At 45.6% G+C, this 22,427-nt stretch overlaps 1 protein-coding gene across 1 annotated transcript in view; it reads right to left on the reverse strand.

Moving 5' to 3' along the window:
- MMP15 (matrix metallopeptidase 15) overlaps window positions 1–22,427 on the reverse strand; it is a 96,283-nt gene that overhangs the window by 3,158 nt on the left and 70,698 nt on the right. Inside the window, exons 7-9 of the mRNA XM_029609259.1 lie at window positions 21,554–21,692; window positions 19,893–20,043; window positions 1,959–2,074 (exon numbers count right to left, since the gene is read on the reverse strand). Coding sequence (XP_029465119.1) covers window positions 1,959–2,074; window positions 19,893–20,043; window positions 21,554–21,692 — 406 coding nt within the window. The remainder of the gene's footprint in view (window positions 1–1,958; window positions 2,075–19,892; window positions 20,044–21,553; window positions 21,693–22,427) is intronic.

Below are 22,427 nucleotides of genomic sequence, written 5' to 3' on the forward strand. Positions count from 1 at the left end.
GTCCAGAAGGAGGAGGAGAAAAAGAAAAAAAGTCTGGTGGGGGCTGATAAGAGAAATGAGGAAGGGGAGGGAAGGGAAGAAAGGAGGTCCACAATGAGAAGAGGAAGAGAGAATGACAAGGTATAGAGCTAGGGAGGCAAGAGGAGAAGAGTTGAAGTCCATGGCAATGTTCCTTTTGAGCTGTGTCCTAGTCCGCTGCCTGGATTCTGACTGCGGGACGGGTTACAGACCTTGCCCTGCAGAACCCCCCAGAGGGGGCCCGTCCAGCTGCCTCACGTCGTCCAGGCTGCAGCATGCCCCGCTTTCAGAAGACAGGCTGCGGACTTCTGCACAGCTCGGAGGCAACACTGGACTGTGGGGCAAGAGCTGGAAGAGACATGGAGCTAGTATTGAAAAGAAGGAAAATGTGAGGAAAACTCAAAAGCTCCCAGGCAGGAGAATCGCAGGTCCAAGCTGGGTGGGAACTGAATGGGAGGAGTGGCACGGGAATCAGAGTACAAATGTACGTATTTCTCTGTGGTTGAGAAAGACTGAAATTTAAAAAAATAAATACATTCAGGATTGTCAGAATAAAAGGTTGACCTGAGACAAGCTAGAAAACAAAGATCAGATGATTTTTGGACCCTGAGAATGTGTTCTGACCCAGAGATTTATGAAAAGCACCTGTGGAAATTACAATCTTCCATAACAAAACAGTTTTAAATATTCTGATCAGATTTTGTTCTTCATATGCATATAGTTACTGGACTGACACCACTTTTCACCAATCTTCCTCCAGTGTACTCGAGTATGATTTTATGCACTTTAAATCTGAAATGATTTTTTAAAAATGTTCTCTCTGCATTTTAATGCATATTTAGTAGTCTCATTAACTTTTGTTTTACGTAAGTGGTAAATAAAAATGTTTACAGAAACCATTGTAACTAGATTATATAATTTACTTAGGGATAGGCAGTGAGGACCTGAGAGGTGTGCAGGGATGCTGGAGAAACAAGAGAGAAATAGGTAACGAGCACAACGGCCCGGTGGCCACTCAGGCTGGAAAGCAGGTACTGAAACTGCCACATGCAGCCCATAGGTGGGATGGCTTCACTGGCCCATGATGGTCAGGCATGACTGCAGTATGCCGGGGGCATGGATACTGCTGCCATTCGGCTAGGGGAGCAAGTTCTGGAGTGGGATTCGGGGGTGGGGGAAAGGACATACGAAAGCCCATTGCCTCTGCAAATGATTTGCCGGGGTCTGCTGTATATTTTAGCTCGCTTTCAACAAATTCAGTTTCTTTAATAGAACTTAACGCTATATTAAAAGAGCAACACTGCATCAGTAACAATCATTCAAAATTAATAGCTGCTATTTCATCTTGTTCTACTCCCACATCCAGCTCAAAAATATTCAGCTGCGCTAATTTAACCTAATCCTCTCCTGCTGGACCAATTTTGACCATCTGGGAAAGGAAGGAGTCGTCCTTTGAGATTTCCATTAAATGTAAGTGCGTCAGGGGAAATGCAGGGGTAAGGGAACAGGGCCTACAGCTTGCCATCCATTTTTCCAGTTTCTGTGGCCCTTTGCTTCACATACACTTACAAATATATCAATGAACTCTAAAGCTATCCCAGGGAAAATCTTTCTACCCCAGGAAAGGAGCAGAGGGAGTGGACAGAGCCCCCCATGGGGGGTCTTACTCAAAGGGCAGAAAGGGGCTATCAAGACCCCTGTTGAGCCTGGGTGATGGGTGGGGTGAGGCAGAGCCACCGCAAAGGGGTAAGGGCAAAGGGAAAGATTTGAATGGGAAGTAGTTTAACTCACTCTGTGGGTACAGAGGAAGAAGAAACCAACGTTCTCTCAAAGAGCAAAGGATGTGGGTGAATGATGGGGGTCTAGCTCCCAGGAGATCTAGCAAAGGGTCTGCACCTCCCTGGGACAGAAAGAGGGGATCAATCCCCCAGCAGACTCACCTGCATCAAAACTGAGAAAGGCTCCTTTTGGGTTGGTGGGGACTCCTGCCCAGTCACTGATTGGCTTTGGGTAACCTGGGCCTGCAGAGCGAGAGTCTTCATTGAAGAGCCAGTACCTGAGGGAAGAAGAGAGGTGAATTCATGGGTGGAGACAGTAACATCAGAATGAAGGGGGGGAAAAAGGGAGTTTTGCCAGGATGGGGGAGGAGGAGAGAACACGCACAGTGAAATGGTGGGGAGAGGGGGGAAAGAGCTGGGGAAAGGAAAGGGAGAGAATGAACAGAACCACATGGGAGGGGGTAATAGTGAGAAAAAGCAGCACCAGGAGGAGAGAGAGCAGTGTGCTGGGATGGGGAAGAAGATGGAGAGAGATTATAGCACTCTGGGTTGGGGGCTGCAGGGACAGTTCTATCATGAGGTAGGGTGAGGTGGCAGCCTCTGGTAGTAAAGGTTTGAGGCGGCAAAAAGTGGCTCCAAAATACTTCTGTCACGGCCGCTTCACCCTGCCTTCAGGCCAACACCAGCGGCACAATTTCAACAAACTACCTGCAGGGATCCCACCCTCCACGGGCAGAGGAATCCTTGGCCTGGAGGCACATCTTCTCTGAGGCACTCGTGGAGTTCCCAACCCCACAGGCAGAAGAAAGTATCCACAATGGAACAGCCTACATGATGCCACCCCCACAGTGCATCTTCAGTGATGTAGTCAACCCCTCCCTCAGCCTTGAATGTGGGTATGTGAGAGAGTGAGAGGATGTGTGTGTGTCTGTATGTGAGTGAGAGAGAGAGAGAGAGAGAGAGTGTGTGTGTGTGTGAGTGAGAGAGAGAGAGAAGGAGAGCAAGTCACTGTATGAGAAAGTGCCTGTGCATGGGAGGGAGAAGGAGCCACTGAACATATGGAAGAAAGAGCCTCTGAGCGTGAGAGAGTGCGTGTGTGTGTGAAGGAAAGAGCATGACTAAGTGTAAGAGAGCAACAGTGATAGTGTGAGGGAGAGAGAGCGAGCCACTGAATAAGAGAGAGTGCCTGTGTGTGTGTGAGGGACAGAGAACCGCTGAGTGTATGAGAGTTTGTGCATGTGTATGAGGGGGAAAGAATCAGTTAATAAGCATGTGTATGAGAATGCACGTGTGTTAAGAGTGTGTGGGAGAGAGAGAATTAACATTTGTTACAGTGTGTGTATGAGAAAGAGAGAGGATAAAGTTTGTGCACCCTCCTCGTCCCCCTCCACCTCCCTCATTAATCCAGGAGAAACTCAGAGTGGCTGGAAATCAAAAGTTCCCAGGTATGAAAGCAGAAGATTTTTTTTTCATCCCTATTAGTTTTACATAATTGGATGTTATTTGATGTGTCTCCTGTTTTGAAATATTTTATTGGTGTTTGGAAAACTTTTTAAATTTTTGTATGTATTTTTTATTATTGGATATTTTAGCTGATTTGACATTTATTCTTTTATTGGTATGATTGATGTTTTATATTTCTTGATTGTATTTGATGTTTAACAAGGAATAGTGATTTTTTTCCCATTGTTGCACTGCATACATATTCTGGCTTGTTATGGTTTCCAGTTTTGTCTGCCTGTTTCTATGTATACTTTATAGTCAGTTTATTCTATTTGGTGAGGGTCTATTTGTGATCTACGGTGAGGTATTCTGCTAGTGTGTAGTTTCTGTATAGATCTATAGCAGCTTGGCTTGTTCTGTTTTCCTAATAGGTGGTATTATTGGAGTTGTAGGACCTGTTGAATAATTGCAATTTGCCTTTTCATAGGTAGGGATGTTACTGGCATTTAATGTTGTTTTGGTATGGGAGGTTTATAATATTGTAATCGTAATTAAGTTTTCTCATGGCTATCTGAGGGCCTAGCCTACATCCAATAAGCTTTCCAGTAGGCCTAATACCATATGGGTTCCAAGTACATTTTTTGCAGGGTTTTCTGCTCTGCAGATAAATATAATACACATATATTGTAAGTGATAATCTTATCTTAGAAGTGTGTATTTTGAATGCCCTTTTTTTTGTAAAATCTCCCTTTTTGGGTTGGGAAAGTGGTTAATATGACATTTTAAAATAAATGCATAATTTTAAATTCTGTGTGGTGGCGCATGATTCACCTAGGGATCCTAATCCCCTTACAGCTACCCTGAGAAAGAAGCAGTTGGGTAGGGTTCCCTAGAAATATTGTCACTGGCACTTTTTATCTGGCATTCCTCTGGGAACCCTGTCCCCTGCTTTCTCCCCTTCCCCAGCATTTCAAATCACTGCAAGGGCAAAGGGCATACTCCGGGGGGGGGGGGGAGGAACGGGACGACCTCTTCCCCTGAACCGCTCAGTAATGTGATCCATGCTGCGCCTTGCACCATCTCATCCCTCGCCTCAGGCACCAGGCTGTCTTGGGCCACCCCGGGGGGGGGGGGTGGAAAACAAACTATTACTAAAGGGGAGAGATGGCAGCACCAGAAGGTAATGGGTGGCGGAGAAACAGACAAAACAGTGCAAGAGGTTTGTGGGGGAAAGTTGGGGGGGGGGGGAGGTAGAGAGAGAGAGGGTAGGGTTGGAGGGATAAGTGGAAGAGGTGAGAAGTGGAGAAAAGAGAAAGAATCCGTTCCAAGTGGGGAAAAAGAGAGCATGAGAAAGTGAAAGAACAGTTATAACAGTGCAATTAACACAAACGAGAAGATACATTTGAGTTTATAGAAAAGTCTGGGCCTGTATATCCTCAATGGGACACTAGAGGAGGAGGGGGTGGCAATTTCCTTGGGCAGACTCACTTTCAACTCTATACAGAGCAACAATGTCAATTATGCCTCAGTCAACCTAGACACGAAACAGATAAATGCCCGCATAGTGACAACCCAATCAATTCAGACAATAGCCAGTCCTGTAGACATCAACAAATTATAGAAACAGGATGGCACAAAAAAGACCATATGGCCTATCCAGTCTGCCCATCTCCCTTGTTTAGCTTTACAATTCCCATCACTCCCTGTATTCATCTCATGCTTTCTTGAATTCTGATATCGTTTTTGTCTCCACCACCTCCACTGGGAGGCTGTTCCACACATCCACCACCCTCTCTGTAAAGAAATATTTCCTAAGATTACTCCTGAGTCCACCCCCTTTCACTCTCCCTCGTTCTAGAGCCTCCTTTCTGCTGAAATAGTTTCACCTCCTGTGCATGGAAACCTTGGAGGTATTTAAACGTCTCTATTATATCTCCCCACCCTAAAACTCTCCACAAACTTATCCCAAGATATGAACATAACAAAGGAAGGAAAAATATCAACAAACCCTAGGGCAATGCAAAACAAACAAAAACTACCACCAGATCCCACAAGACCTAAGTCAGTTATAATGAGATTTATGTGCATTTTTCCCCACAGACTATTAAGGGAATCGCTAAACAGTTTGATAGGAAATGTAAAGATTAAAAGAGAAAAAAAAATCTCAAACCCAGGGATCAGCAATGAAATGTAGATTTTGGAAGGGGTAGGGGGTGCCATTGACTGTGCTAGAGCTCCTGCTCCTGTAAAATCTTAAGTGCGGATACTGCAACGCTCTTCAAACTCATGGGCCAGTTGAGTCTATGTTGATCTTGTGCATCAACACAACCAGGAAGTGTCGGCCTGCGAGTACTGAAAATGCTTGTAGTGCCGGCACTGAGCAGCTGGAAGATGGGAAGGGGGGGGGGGTGTGTGTGTCCAGCACATAGTGTGAAGGAGGAACTGATTTCATGTGGGGGTTGTCAAGCCTGGAGCTTCCCCGACAGGGAACCTTTATGCAGCAGTCAGTACCAGCTGCAGGATTATAAAGCAAATCTCAGGAAGACAACGGCAGCATGCATGAACAAAATGCTGTCTGAAACCAAGGTGGCTATAAGATAATTCCTTCTGCAACATATAGAAGGGAGTTGAACTCAAAATCAACCCAGGATTCTTCAATGTGATTTTCCCACCTTCTCGTTAGACACCATGCAGCACGTTACAAATAAAATGAAATTATGTAATCCCAAACAAATCGTACATTAACAATGACCAAAGTCCACCCAACACTCGCTTCCCTACCATCCAATTAGTTTAAACCCATGCTATCTCTTTTTCCCTAAACAAACTTAGTAATATAGCAGTGAACCTATGACTGCCTCTATCCACCAGATTCATCATTAAACTTACCTATGTTACATATTAATTCCTTACAGCCAAAATATTCCCATACTTTGCATCAGATCTATTATTTATTCTTCCCTAACACCAAGCTGTAAATGCTTTATGACTAAATTAGTATTCAGAAACCAGCAAGTAAAAAGCTTGCTCAAAAAGCCACGTTTTAAACATTTTGTGGAATAGAAAATAACGACCTGCTGTGCATATCTAGTGGGAGCAAGGTCAGGAGAGAGGGTGCATAGGAGCTAAAAGCAGTAACTACGGTAGTAATTTTAAGAACATAAGAAATTGCCATCAAGCCCAGCATCCTGTTTCCAATAGTGGACAATCCAGGCTACAAGCACCCAAACACTAAGTGGATCCCATGCTACTAATGCCAGTAATAGCAGTGGCTATTTTCTAAGTCAACTTGATTAATAGCAGGTAATGGACTTCTCCTCCAAGAACTTATCCAATCCTTTTTTAAACCCAGCTACACTAACTGCACTAACCACATCCTCTGGCAACAAATTCCAGAGCTTTATTGTGTATTGAGTGAAAAATAGTTTCTGATTAGTTTTAAATGTGCTACTTGCTAACTTCATGGAGTGCCTCCTAGTCCTTCTATTATCTGAGAGAGTAAATAACCAATTCACATTTAGCCGTTCTAGACCTCTCATAATTTTAAACATCTCTATCATATCCCCCCCTCAGCCGTCTCTTCTCCAAGTGGAAAAGTCCTAACCTCTTTAGTCTTTCCTCATAAGGGAGCTGTTCCATTCTCCTTATCATTTTGGTAGCCCTTCTCTGTACCTTCTCCATCGCAATTATATCTTTTTTGAGATGCGGCGACCAGAATTGTACACAGTATTCAAGGTGCGGTCTCACCATGGAGCGATACAGAGGCATTATGACATTTTCCGTTTTATTCACCATTCCCTTTCTAATAATTCCCAACATTCTGTTTGCTTTTTTGACTGCCGCAGCACACTGAACCGACGATTTCAATGTGTTATCCACTATGATGCCTAGATCTCTTTCTTGGGTAGTAGCTCCTAATATGGAACCTAACATTGTGTAACTATAGTATGGGTTATTTTTCCCTATATGCATCACCTTGCACTTATCCACATTAAATTTCATCTGCCATTTGGATGCCCAATCTTCCAGTCTCATGAGGTCCTCCTGCAATTTATCACAATCCACTTATGATTTAACTACTCTGAATAATTTTGTATCATCTGCAAATTTGATAACCTCACTCGTCATATTCCTTTCCAGATCATTTATAAATATATTGAAAAGCACTGTTCCAAGGCTATCCTGAAAGGTGATTGGTCCTTTCTCTAACATGTGACAAATGTCAGTGAAAAGGACCAATGGGCAATAAGTGAAGGAGTGAATACATTTATATTAAGTGCCCGACACTTTAATATTGATTTATACATTCCTTCTGGTGCCCGTAGTCAGGTTTCGAGAATGGACGCTGAATTTATCAGCATCCATTTTCCTAACCCCTGCCAGCGCTTTTTTTAAACTTTTTTTTTATTATTCTTTTTTTAAAGAGTCATTCCTCCTACTTATTATCCCAATGATATTAAGTAGGAGGCAGTACAGAAAAGCACATTTTTTTCTGCTTTTCTTTACTAGTTTTAGTAGCGCTCAGCAATTAATGCCTGGTCCAGGCAGGCATTAATTTCTGATCGCTAAAATGTGCTTCCTAGATGCATGAGATGAGTGCTATTAGTTTCACTCCGTGTTGGACGTGCATTGTAGAGGCGCTAATCCCCTTATTGCCTAAGGGGATTAGTTAGCGCCTGTACAACCCGCGTCCAACTGCAGGTTATACAGTGCGCTGAGCTAAGCGCACTGTACTGCATCAGCCCCACAATGTGGAACGATGTTGTAAAGCACACACAATGGTATGCCTAGTACGCATGTACACTTAAAACTGAAATGTACATGCGTAGTTTCCAACCATGCCCCAGAAACACCTCTTGGAATGCCTTAACACATGAAAAAGTATGCACATACTTTCAGATGATTCATTATTCACTTATACCCTGTAACTTCTTATTATGCAGGCAGATCCCAACTAAACTTTTTGAAAATGTTACCCCTAAAAATCTGAACATATACACATAGATGTTTACTTTCTTCTGAAGGCAAACTGCCTGTAAGATGACATTTAAGCATACCTGTTCATATCCTTTCCTTGAATCTTGACAAGTGGGATTACATTCTCTGCTCAACAGATGGTAGCAGAGAACACAAGCCTTTTCTGACATCATGTATGCCTGTAATGCTTGGGATAGCAAGAGAGGCTGCCAGTAGTCCCTTGTCCAAGACTTTGGATTCATCTAGAAAGATTGCCTTCCCTCTCCCTTAGCTATAACTTAAAAGAAAACATTTTCCCTCATTCAGACTGCAGGTTGTCTTGTTCCTCCTTCTCTGAAGTCCACCCTCACCGATATTAAGGGAAGTCCTTTACACATAAACTAACCATTGCCACTGAAAACCAAAACTATTTCTTCCTCCCCCCCCCAGGCTTCTTCTTGCTAGCATTGTGGTCCCAGGTGGTTTCTGGACTGGAGACAGGGAAAGGAGATTAACAGGTATGCTAAATTTCACCTTCCATATTATCCTGCCAGACCAGTCCAGATGAACAGGACATGCCAAAGCATGAGGTGAGGCGAGGCCACTATGATGTCCAGGACTCTAGTACTAAACACTGAATCTTCCTTAACTTGAATGTCCAGCTTGTAATGCTTCAGAAATGACTGCAGTGACATCCATGCAGCTGCCCTCCAGCTATCCTTTGGCATGACCAGTCTGTATTCTGCCCACAAAGCTTGTGTTCTCTGAGCCCCTCCAGCAATGGCTGCTTCCCCCTTCCATTGTTTTCCGAACAAAATAAACAGCAAGTCCGACCTCTGGAAAGCATTCATGACCTTCAGGTAATAAAACAGCACCCTTTTCATGTTCAAAAAGTGCAATGTCTTACTGGATCCTGTGCGTTCCTGATTCCTAACTGCAAGCAGGGAAATTGCTTGGTTTGGATGGAACTCAGAGACTACCTTAGGAAAACAGAAAGGGATGCGCAATCTGGTGACCCTTCCTTGGAAAACGTCAAATAAGGGTCCATGCTTGTAGCTCAAAAATACTTGTGGCCAAACATATGGCCACTAGGAACACTACCTTCAATATTAGGTCTTTGAGCATTGCTTTTTTCAGTGGTGTGCAGGGACTGTTGCCATGGATCTAAGCACCAAGTTTAGATCCAATGGCAGAATTATCATATATACTCTATAGGTCTAACTCAGGTATAAGGTAACAGGCAATTTTGAGACCAAAATCCATTGAAATGCATTGACCTGTGTATAAGTCGAGGTTTAACTTGAGTGATCTATCAGGAAGATAAGAATTCAAGAAAAGCCATGTCCGAATTAAAAAAATATCATGCGGTGCGCTAACTTTAGAACAGGTCAGTGGTACGTCCAGAGTTAGCCGCATAAGTTAAGTGGCTAACTTTGCTCCGTTTTGGCGGTTCGCATGTATGTACGCATATACCTCAGGGACTTTATAATATACATAGAAATATCAATATTATTATTACCACTTTGTTGTGAGCGCAGCAGGTGCTCGAGAGCATGCGCCCCTATGCTTCGACGTGACCGACACAACCCTGGTGCTAGCCATGGTCCACGCCGCTGGCAGGCAAGTGCATCCAGGCAGAAGCTGGCTGAAACAGGAACACTCGGATGTCCAACACGCGCCAGGAACTGAGAACCAGCAACGCAATGCTGGTCTCTGGGGTAGCCCTCTGGCCATTCGAAAGCCCTTCTGGACTGCCGCTTGGAAGCGGTTTGAGCATGAGGACAGACGGAGGCTGAGGACTCTGAAGACGATTCTGGAGACGTGGAGAAGACGCTGAAACTTGGACATGACGAAAGCTCAGGACTTGGAAAAAGACAAAGGTTCAAGACTTGGAACAAGACAAAAGTCCTGAGAAAGTCCAGTGCTGCTGCTTTACGCAACCCAGAGGCTGGCCACGGACTATAACAGTAGCGGCGCAAGAGGAAGCTGGAACAAGAGGGAAGCTAGAACAAGAACTCCAAAGACCAGGGACAGGATTCAGGAACTCAGAAGCACTTCCGAAGACTTGAAGACTCTAAATTGGACGAAGACGTGGGATCCAGGAACAAGGCAAAGCGACCACAGGAGCCAGGAGACCAGGAACATGAAACAGGAAACATGGAGTACTTCGAAAGCGCTAGCAGACCTTTGCGAAGGCCCTGAAGAACTGACTGAAGAGCCCTTTAATAGGGCTGCAGGAAGGACGTCATCGGGAGCAGGGCTTTTTCTGCTGTGGTCCCTTTAAATTCTAGACAGTGATGCGCGCACTAGCGAGATGGTGCCAGGCAGGATCAGAATCTGGCGTCTCCGCCACATGGAACAGGTGGTGTTGGGACCGCACAGAAAGGCAGAGGTGGCGTTTCCAGGCCACGCAGGAGCGAGGAGAACCTGCATAGTCGGTGGTGCACAGACCACGAAGAAGATGGCAGAGGTGGTGGCTCACAGCCACATGGCAGATTGGTGGTGTCTCTCCAGCCACACCGGAGAACAGAACAGGTGCTACAGGTGGAGTTGGAAGGTGAGTGAAGCTGCCTGCGGGGCCCTCCCATGAACGGAATTGCAACACTATATATAGAAAAATACCAGCTTGACATGGAGTTGCAATGATCTGGGGAACAGGCAAAGAATGGGGGCTATGGTTCTTCTTCTCTTTGTTCTCTTTCTCTGTAGAATTTTCCAAGCTGTGATAACTGTACTCAATACAAGATGTGTTCGGTTTTGTAATGTTATTACGATGTTAACTGTGAGAAATGTTCTTATATTGCAATGTGCTATGTTGAGCTGAATAAAAATCATTAAAAAAACAAAACAAAAATACATAGAAAAATGGATAGTGTGTGCGCATAAATTGAACCAGCTTTTTTTGGACTATTTTCCAGCATAAATTTTGCGACTTATACACGAGTGTATATGGTAATTGGCGAACTGGTAGTTGCATACATTTCACCTCCTTAAAGAATCATGCTATATCTGGGTGGGCCTATGTCTCTGTGTATGAGGTTCTGGATCTCTCCGTGACTAGTTGGGTATGAGGCATCTGTTTCAATCTGGATGTGGGGTGTCTGCCTCTCTTGTATCCATGTTTGTATATGTGCTTGCTCCTCTCAGCAACTCGAAGAGAAAAAAAATGGGGGCTTTCAGTCACTTTTAGCAGTGTGGGTGCCTGGTGGCTTGACAACTGATTCAGGAGCTGAATGGCTGGCAAGAGAATTTGAGACCAGGTCAGAAATCCAGGATCCCCTTCAAGAGTGTGTCTGTGTATATCTTATATACATAAAATGATATAACAACTTATGGGGAGGATAGAAAGGGGGGCCATAGCTATAAACGTTTGCTCACTCCTGATACAGGGATACAGGACATCAGAAAAGGCGTGTGCTCTCTGCCACCATCTGCTGATCAGGGAGTGTAATCCCACTCACCTGGACCGTTCTCTGTTAGGGCAATAAGGAAGCTGCTGTTTCTACAGCAAGTATGTTTCAATAAACCCTAACAGTTACATGATGAAACCTCCAACAATAAATCCAACCACAGCTGGCAACTCAAAAAAAAAAAATAGCACCTACATAGCAAACCTCCCATATCATAACAGCACTGATTGCCAAGTCTCAAACAGCAACAATGAAAAGGCAGCAGTGTACATACCACAACAGACCCTAGAACAGGGATGCACCTCCCAGGAGGAAGTGTGGATTGGCAAATACAGATCCCTGCGCAGAAACTCCATGCTAGCAGAGCATCCCACCTCAGTGGCACAGGCAGAATACAGACAGACCCTCACTGAGTACAGAATAAAGGACCTCCAATTAGAAAAATAAACATGCAGATGAAAACCAAAACGCAGACCCTAAGAAGCCGGACTCTCCGCCTGCAGTGTAACACTGGAGAAGCAAATGCATTTCCTCCTGTAGTGTGCAAACGATTCATATTTCCCAAAGCTGACAGAGTGAAATAAGAGACTTCCCACAAAATCCTAAGGGGAAAAAGGTGAAACAGCATCTCTAGCAGGAAACTAATCCCACCACCCGATCAGACATCTAATTTCACCAAACACAGTACTGCTCATCACCACAACCACTGTAACTGCTTCTTCTGTCCTTCATTGCTCTTTCCCTTATCACTTACTGCATTACTTTGGCAACTCATGTACAAACTGTCAGACTAATAAAGTATGAGAGAGCGCGAGCAGTTTGAGGAAGGGAGAAAGAAACAGTGCCTGAAATAGCAGGGGAGAGAGAGCAGCACCAGAGGAAGGGGGGGGGGGGGGCGAAGAATGGGGAGCAAAGATGAGAATGTTTAGTGCCCAAAACTGGAGGAAGGGACAGAGAAAAAGAAGCACAAGCAAGACCCGTAAAGGTCCCTGGTGAGACCAGTATGGGGATAGACTTAAAGATCTAAGCATGTATACCCTAGAGCAGAGCAACACTTTAGTGTGTCGCCTGCAGTGTGCCGCGCAAGCCCGGTGCACGTGACTGTGCGGAGCAAGTGGTATACCGAGGAGAGGTCAGGGGGAGCCAATGCGGCTGCCGGTGGACCTCATCCCACTGGCGGCTGTGCAGTGAAGTATCGCTGTGCTGTGCACCAGAGACACACAGAGGAAGATCGGCAGGGCCGTGGTGGAGCTCATGTCACCACGGCCCGAAGAAAAAGGTCGCATCTAAACGTGTAGGTGCTCCTCCTCCTTCCTGCCCACGTGGCCCCGGAAGAAAAATGTTGCCAGAGCCGCGCGGGCAGGAAGGAGGAGGAGCATCAGCTGCATGCAGAAGAGGAGCAGCGTTGTTGCAGCGGGCTGAGAAGAGGAGGAGGCCCGGTAGCAGGGCCGCCGCCACCGATCGGCCCGAGAAGATCAGGGCCGCCGCTGCCGCGGATCGGCCCAAGAAGATCAGGGCCGCTGCAGAGCCCATCCTGCAGCGACCCGTGAAGAGGAGGCCCAGAGGCAAGAGAGAGGCTAAGGGCTCGTAGAGTGTGTGCATGAGATGAGTTGAGAGATTGTGTGTGTGTATGAGATGAGTTGAGAGACTGTGTGTGTGTATGAGATGAGTTGAGAGACTGTGTGTGTGTATGAGATGAGTTGAGAGACTGTGTGTGGGAGTGAGGACCTGAATGTTTACAGAGACAGCATGTGAGAGCCTGTGTGTGTGTGAGAGAGAGCATGTGACAGTGAGAGCCTGTGTGTGTGTGTGAGAGAGAGAGAGAGAAAGCATGTGAGAATGAGAACCTGGCTGTGTGTTTGAGGGAAGAAGATAGATGGAGAGAAAAGAAATAGAAAAAAAGACAATATGAAAGGAATTGGCAAAAAAATAAGAAAGGGAAGGTGGAACAAAAAAGCCTGTGACCAACCGATTAGAAAACTAAGATCAGACAGCAAAGGTAAAAAAAAAAAAAAAAATTACTTTTTACTGATTGGCACATGTAATCTTTGGTAATGTGCAAGAGTAGCACTTTCTCTATGCGGATCTCACAATGTATGAGATCAGCATGGAGGAAGTGGAAACCCACGGGGCCTGCACAGAGGAGGCAGCAGAATGGGCTTCAGTGCCAGTAGCAGCAATCGGCGCCTCCCCAATATCCATGCGGCAGCAGTGCCAGTGGCAGCAGAGGAATGAGAGGCTCAGAGGTTGCTGGCAAAAGAAAGAGAGGGGTCTGCCTTTAGTGTGTGCATGTGTATGAATGGGACTCTGCCTGGGGGATGTATGTGTGTGAATGCATAGGTGCCTGCCTGGGGTCTGTGTGTGTAAGAATAGGTGCCTGCCTGTGTGTGGTGTATGTGTGTGTGTGAATGAATTGGTGCCTGCCTGGGGGTCAGTGTGTGTGAGAATGATTGGGAGCTTGCTTGGGTGTGTGACTTCAGTGCCAGGAAAAATAGTGGAAAGTGTTCTAAACATCAAAATCACAGAACATATAGAAAGACATGGTTTAATGGAACAAAGTCAGCATGGCTTTACCCAAGGCGAGTCTTGCCTCACAAATCTGCTTCACTTTTTTGAAGGAGTTAATAAACATGTGGATAAAGGTGAACTGGTAGATGTAGTATACTTGGATTTTCAGAAGGCGTTTGACAAAGTTCCTCATGAGAGGCTTCTAGGAAAAGTAAAAAGTCATGGGATAGGTGGTGATGTCCTTTCATGGATTGCAAACTGGCTAAAAGACAGGAAACAGAGAGTAGGATTAAATGGACAATTTTCTCAGTGGAAGGGAGTGGACAGTGGAGTGCCTCGGGGATCTGTATTGGGACCCTTACTTTTCAATATATTTATAAATGATCTTGAAAGAAATACGACAAGTGAGATAATCAAATTTTCAGATGATACAAAATTGTTCAGAGTAGTTAAATCACAAGCAGATTGTGATAAATTGCAGGAAGACCTTGTGAGACTGGAAAATTGGGCATCAAAATGGCAGATGAAATTTAATGTGGATAAGTGCAAGGTGATGCATATAGGGAAAAATAACCCATGTTATAGTTACACAATGTTAGGTTCCATATTAGGTGCTACAACCCAAGAAAGAGATCTAGGCATCATAGTGGATAACACATTGAAATCGTCGGTTCAGTGTGCTGCGGCAGTCAAAAAAGCAAACAGAATGTTGGGAATTATTAGAAAGGGAATGGTGAATAAAACGGAAAATGTCATAATGCCTCTGTATCGCTCCATGGTGAGACTGCACCTTGAATACTGTGTACAATTCTGGTCGTAGCATCTCAAAAAAGATATAATTGCGATGGAGAAGGTACAGAGAAGGGCTACCAAAATGATAAGGGGAATGGAACAGCTCCCCTATGAGGAAAGACTAAAGAGGTTAGGACTTTTCAGCTTGGAGAAGAGACGGCTGAGGGGGGATATGATAGAGGTGTTTAAAATCATGAGAGGTCTAGAATGGATAGATGTGAATCGGTTATTTACTCTTTCGGATAATAGAAAGACTAGGGGGCACTCCATGAAGTTAGCATGTAGCACATTTAAAACTAATCGGAGAAAGTTCTTTTTTACTCAACGCAAAATTAAACTCTGGAATTTGTTCCCAGAAGATGTGGTTAGTGCAGTTAGTATAGCTGTGTTTAAAAAAAGATTGGATAAGTTCTTGGAGGAGAAGTCCATTACCTGCTATTAAGTTGACATAGTAAATAGCCACTGACATTACTAGCAACGGTAACATGGAATAGACTTAGTTTTTGGGTACTTGCTAGGTTCTTATGGCCTGGATTGGCCACTGTTGGAAGCAGGATGCTGGGCTTGATGGACCCTTGGTCTGACCCAGTATGGCATGTTCTTATGTTCTTCTTATGTGTGTTTGTGTGTATGTGAGGGAGCCAGTGAAAGTGAGAGCATGAGTATGTATGAGAAAATCCATGGGAGTAAGAGTTTATGTGTGTGTGTGGGGGGGGGGGGGGGGGGAGGTGGTGTGGAGGGGGAGAGAGTATCTTAGAGCCTGAGAGTATGTCAGTGTCTGTGAGAGCGAGAGGTTATGGTGGGTATAAGAGCATGAATGTGTATGTATGTGACAGTGTATGTGTGAGAGAGAATGGACATGTGAGTAAGTGTGAGAGAGAGAGGATAACCTCCTAATCCTCGACAATATCAGGGTGACTGGAAATCAAGAGCTCCCACCTACGGACAGCAGGGGCTTTTTAAAATCCTTATTAGTTTTAATTATTGGGTGTTATTTGACATATGTGCTGTTTTGAAAATATTTTCTTGGTGTTTGGAAAATTGTAAAAAATGTATATGATTTTAATTAATAGAACTTCTATTTATCAGTAGTTTAAAAATATTCTTTTATTAGTATGGTTTTACTATTATAACTGATGCTTTATGTTTCTTGATTTTATTTGTTTTATGAGGAATGGTGGTTCTGTTTTTCCATTGTTAATAGACACAGTCTGGCTTCTTGGGGTTTCCATTTCAGTTTTTGTCTAATTTGTGCTCCTTTATTTTGTATTCTGTATATGGTGAGGGTCTGTCTGCTCTGTGTGTGTGACCATGATGAGAGATTCTGCTAGCATGTAGTGTCTGTATAGGGATCTATAGCAATCGGGTTTGTTTTGTTTCCTCAGGAGGTGGTGTATTGGTATTCTAGATCCCAGTGTAATATTTACCCTTGCTTTTTCACAGGTAGGGTTAATGTTGTTTGAGTCCTTGGTGTTATTACTGTTATGTTACGATGGGATTGCAGTACAGATTTTGAGTGTCTTTTTTGCGGGGTTTTGTGTTAGTTCACAATGTGCCTGGCAGTGGAAGAAGTTTGTGCTGCCGTTACTGTGAGGTGACACCAGGATTTGAAAATATCTTTAGTATGATGAGCTGTAAGGGAAACATCCAAGCTCCATTATTTGGGGGAATTTCAGTGGATGCACAGAGTTACAGAACTGGAGATGCAACTTATATTGACAATCTTTCCCTGCCTATATACATTGCAGACTTCACTCTCATAGCCATATAGAATTAGTTGAATGAGGCTATCAAATAATTTTATAGTGTGAAACTGGTCAGCTTTTGGACTTTTTTATTAACACCAAATATTCAAAAGCTGGAATATTATATATTTTTAATATAAATGAAAGGTTTTCACAAGATACATAAATTGTCGAAATACATTTTGTTCGTGTAACCTTTAACCTCTGGTTTGCTAGTAGACTGAATTACTGTGTCCCGAAATTATGTTTGTCTAAAAAGTGTGTCACCAACATGAAAAGTTTGGAAAGCTCTGCCCTAGAGGAAAGGTCAGATAGGGGAGAAATGATAGAGACATTCAAATATCTCAAAGGTTTCCCTGCACAGGACGTGAGCCTTTAGAACGAGGGGGTCATGAGATGAGGTTGAAAGGGGTAGATTCAGGAGTAATCTTAGGAAATATTTCCTTACAGAGGGAGGTGGATGTGTGGAAGAGCCTCTCAGTGGAGGTGGTGGAAATAATAACAGTATCTAAATTGAAGAAAGCATGGGATAAATCCAGGGGATCTCTAAGGGAGCCATGAAAATTATAAAGGTAAATGGATGGGAAGACTGGATGGGCCATACGGTCTTTTTTTGCTGTCACGTTTCTAAGAAAAAGAGCAGCATCAGAGGGGATAGAGAGAGAGAGAGAAGTCAACATCGGAGACAGAGAGAAAGCAGAGCCAAAAGTAAATGTTGGAAAGAAAGGGGGAGGAAGAGCGAGAGCAGTGCCAGAAGGGTGAAGGAAGGAAGAAAGGCAGAGTGGTGCCAGAGAGTGAGGCAGGAGAGGTGGAGAGACATGATGGCATCCAAACACAGGTGGGCAGGGGCAGAAGAAAAGGCAGTGGTGCTGGAAAGGTATGAGGAGAAAGACAGCAGCAATACAGGGTAAGGGGGAGGTAGCAAGCAACAGGCCAGCAACACCACAGGAGTAATGCAGCTGTGCTCCCTGAAACACCCATTACAGAGGATACCAGGAGAACATAACCTCTCATTCAACGTCAAGATCAGACTTGCCAGCCTGGGTCAGGCGTTCCACCATTTAGTAGAAAAATTGATTGCAAGGCTCCTGTGCCGAGGAGATTTGCTGCAATGACTGAGATGGGAGAGTTGGAGGAAAATATAAAATAGGGAAATAGTTTGGGTATTTGTGAATGAAGACACATGACACCAAATCTTGGGCCTGGCTCTGACCAAGCAGGAAACCCAAAGAAGCAGAAGGAACCTGCTAGCGCCTTTCCGAACAGTGCCCAGGATGAGGAGCGAGTGGCCTGCCAGGCAGACTCATCTATGCGAGGACCTGCATTTCCACCAGGACTTCTGCTTATTACAGAATGGGGGGGGGGGGGGGGGGGCCTGCCAGGCAGACTCAGCTACGTGAGGACCTGCATTTCCACCAGGACTTCTGCTTATTACAGAACAGGGGGCCTGCCAGGCAGACTCAGCTACGTGAGGACCTGCATTTCCACCAGGACTTCTGCTTATTACAGAACAGGGGGGGGGTGGGGGGGGGGGGGGCCCTGACAGGCAGACTCAGCTATGCGAGGACCTGCATTTCCACCAGGACTTCTGCTTATTACAGAACAGGGGGGGCCTGCCAGGCAGCTACGTGAGGACCTGCATTTCCACCAGGACTTCTGCTTATTACAGAACAGGGGGGGCCTGCCAGGCAGACTCAGCTACGTGAGGACCTGCATTTCCACCAGGACTTCTGCTTATTACAGAACAGGGGGGCCTGCCAGGCAGACTCAGCTACGCGAGGACCTGCATTTCCACCAGGACTTCTGCTTATTTCAGAACAGGGGGGGGCCTGCCAGGCAGACTCAGCTATGCGAGGACCTGCATTTCCACCAGGACTTCTGCTTATTACAGAACAGGGGGGGCCTGCCAGGCAGACCCAGCCGCTAACTGATAAGAATGACTGGCTGAGGAAGACAGGCACAATTTTCAGGAAAAGCTAAGAGAGGAAAGAAAGCAGATAGATGAGCAAAGGCCCAAACAGAGAAGACAACTGCCCAATAAAGGCAAGCAAAACAACCTTCTTCAGATATATAACAAAAGAGGAACAGGTAAAATGAAGAGAGAATGTGGAATCTGTGAAGGAGGAGTGGCAGAAGGCAGTCATTTTGTTTCTTTAGTCCCGCCATTTTCCTCTGTTCTGCTGGGCTTCAGCACCCTGAGCCTTCATTTGCAATTATTTGAGGGGGTTCTTCCCCTTATTTATATTCCCCCACACCAACTCAGGCCGGCCTCTTGGTTCTTCAGCTTTTTGTCCTCCCCCCTCCCACACTTTGAATCTCTCGATCAATAGCTGTTCTCTCCAATTTTCTCCATCACCGTCAGTCACACCCTCCTCTCCCCTCCTCCTCCTGCTTTCCTTCTGCTCCCTCTCCTCACGCCCCTTTCCCTTCCCTCACCACATCCTCATCCCTTCTGCTCCCCTTGTCCTGCCTATGCTGTTTTTCTCTTTAGCCATCCTGCATCTCCATCCTCCCCCCTTCTGCGCCCTCTTCTTCTCCATCCACGCCCCCTGTAACCACTCCCCCTTCTACTCCTTCACTACCCCTGGGTAAGCAGCAGTTCTAGGCCAGGTTCCCCAGTGGATTATAAAGGGGGATCTGCTCCAGGCCCTTACTGCTGATCTGATGGCAGTGGCCCAGCAGGGGAAGGGTACCAAAGATGAGTTTCCCTATGGCCCGAGCCAGAGAGGACTGGCTCCGTAGGCTGCTGCCAATGTCCCATACAATGGTGGTAGCCCAGCAAAGAGTTCAAGCTGAAGGCTGCTGCTCCCATGTCCTCTAACGGTCAGGCATTCCTTGGCAGGGGGCCCGACAGCGCACACAAACCCTTCCTACCTGCCTTCCCCCATGCAGCTGCTCACAGCTCAGAGCTTTCTTCTCCCAGACTCAGCTGACAGTTCTTCCTCCTCGTAGGAATTTGCTCTCCACTGGCAAGAGACACCAGCCAAAAGCCAGAGACCTGGCCGGTCTGCCCTGCAATCTATAGTCTCCCTCATTTGCCCCAACAAGAGAAGCAGCTGTGCTTCCCATCTCCACCCACCCTCACTCATCCCCTCAGGAGAAGAAACCGTGCCCCACTGCCTACATTTGCACCTCTCCTGCTCCCTCCCTCCAAAGGAACAGCAGTTATTGACCCGTCGTCGCCACCCATGCTGGCTCTTCCATCAGGAGAAGCTGTGCTCTCCTCTCTCTGCTGTTCTCACCTGTCCCCTTGAAAGAAGAAGCTGTGTCCTGTGGGCTCCCACCAGATGGCAGTGTCGATCCTGTCGTAGGGGATCCCAAACCCATAGTTGATGAGGTACTGCGGATACCCAGGCTCCAGGTTGGCCTCACGGAACAGCCAGTACCTTTCACCTGGGATAAGTAAACACAAGGAGAGAGCGAGGTTATTGAGATGACATGGAAAATAGGCCAAATACACTGGATAAAGCCGAAAGAAGTCCCAGATTTCACAAAAAAAACCAAAACATTTTTGAACATTATTTTTTCTAAAGACACATATAAAATGAATAAATGAAAACGGACAGAAAGAGAGAGACAGAAAGAAATACCCAAAAACAGAGGGTAACAAGATAAGGAAAACCGGCCAGATTCAGTTACAATTCAAAATGGATCCAAATTTAAAGCACTACTCATGCATTTGAAGGGTAAAAGAATGATAATACCCCAAAGTGTCTTAGCAACAGAGAGCACAAGGGGTACACTGCACCAGACACTCATGAAACAATGGCCAAAGCAAAATGAGGCTTCAGGAAGAAATGGGGCCCCAGGCCCTTCCAACCATTTACTGGGTGCCCCATCAGTCTCCCCGACTCTAGATGAGAAGGAAGTACTGAGCCTGGCACTGGTGGGAGGGAAAGAGGATGAGGCCTTAACACTAGCAGCATACGAAGAGGAGCAGGCCTGTTGCTGATGGGAAGGAAGGAAGGTCAGGCTCAGGCCTGGAGCAGGCAGCAGGAGGTTGCACCAGAGGGGCCAGAGTGAGTCGGTGCACACTCTCAGTCCCTGCAGTTACCGCTCCTCCTCCTCCTCCTCTAAACAGAAAGGAGGAGGAGAGTGCAGCTGGGTGGCTGGAAGCCTGCTATCCCTCGCTGGAGCCCCATGGGGCAAGCGCCTCCTCCTGCTTGTGCCAAGCCCAATCCTTTTCCCATGACTTCTGGTGCTGGACCCCATTCATCCTGCCGCAGGACTGATCCTCTCCTGCAATGATGACTGGGCCTGATCATCCTCCTCCCAGCCTGACCCAACATGGGCAAGAAAGATGAAGGTCACTGGGTGGAGAAAGATTAGCACTGAGAGGGAGAGGGAGGTTGGTGGAGACAGATGGAGGGAGGTGGGAAAAACAAATGGTAGTGGGGGGGGGGGAAGAGGTATGGGAGGAGGAGGAGATGGAAGAGAGAAAATGAGTTAGAGAAAAGGTCTACGAGAGACAGAAGGGTAAAGACGAACATGGGAAGAGAGTGAGATGACGGAAAAGGGAAAGACGAAAGTAGAGAGATAAGGCAAGATGAACTGAACATGTGATGAGGGGGAAAAAGTTACAGGAGAGGGATGGAAAGAAATAGGATGTGCAGAGATACGAGGATGAGGGTGAGAATTAGAAAACTCAGGAAGAAGAACTGAGCCTGGGCCCTCCATAGCCTTGCCATACCTTTGAATACCCATATTATTAATTAAAAAAGAACAAAGGCCGAAAACTACCAGCAATTACTTCTACCATCTTAATCCTGGAGGCTTCTGAAAGTAACAGGCTCCATACTGTGGTGAAAAGACGCACTGGATATAGCCAAGAGCTGAAGGAGAGACTCAAACATTCCCTGCACATAGGGATACTAATGTGAATAATTAAGATACCCGTTTTTACCTTTGAAGAAAACAAATTTCCCATCATGTCTTTCATAGGCCGCATCAATGTCTCCAGGGAGACCCCTCCAGAAGTGGCCAATTGGCATAGGGTAGTTATCCAGCACCCGATTATGGCGCACTCTCCAGAACCAGCGACCCTTTGAAAAACAAATTCAATCAAAGCTATTTATTTATTTTAAAGTTTGTAATATTCTGCTTATATTGGGCAAACCATGCTAAGCGGTTTACATCATTAACACAGACATGAATATATAACAGGTAGATTTTAAAAGCCCCTGGCTCATGCCAAAAGCGGGAGATACGTGCACAAATTGGGTAGACACGCGCCGAGCGGATTTTATAAGCCGCCCATGGAGGCGCACATCTCCCGCTGCGTGCACAAAGGTTTGCAAAAAAGGGGCAGTGAGTGGGCGAGGCAGGGGAAGGCCAAGAGATGTGTGTGTAAATACTTACACAGGTGCACACTGGGGTCCCCTGCTGTGTCAATTTACTCTGCTATGGAGGATGAGGAAGTAGTAAAATAAAAACATTTGGGCCAGGCAGCGGGGGGGAGTGGCTATAAAATTAGGGGGGTTTGCAAGTCCTATCCTTAAACTGGGAACGAACTGGAAAAACTACCTATGGCATCAGAACATTTCCCCAACTTACCTGGTAGACGTGTGATTTTGCATGCACATATGTGCATCTATTTAAAATTGTGCACATGTATGCGCGTATGTTATAAAATGGACGCGTCTCTGGGCACGAGCCGGCATATGCAGGTGCATATACCCCTGTGTGGCTTTTTCAAAGTTATCCTCCAAGATAGCACAAAAACATACCAAAAAGCCATGAAAAACTATAGTAACACCTTAGAGAATAGAGACCCATCA

The sequence above is a fragment of the Rhinatrema bivittatum genome, chromosome 7 (genome assembly GCF_901001135.1).
Source record: "Rhinatrema bivittatum chromosome 7, aRhiBiv1.1, whole genome shotgun sequence".
In the NCBI taxonomy this organism is placed as follows: domain Eukaryota; kingdom Metazoa; phylum Chordata; class Amphibia; order Gymnophiona; family Rhinatrematidae; genus Rhinatrema; species Rhinatrema bivittatum.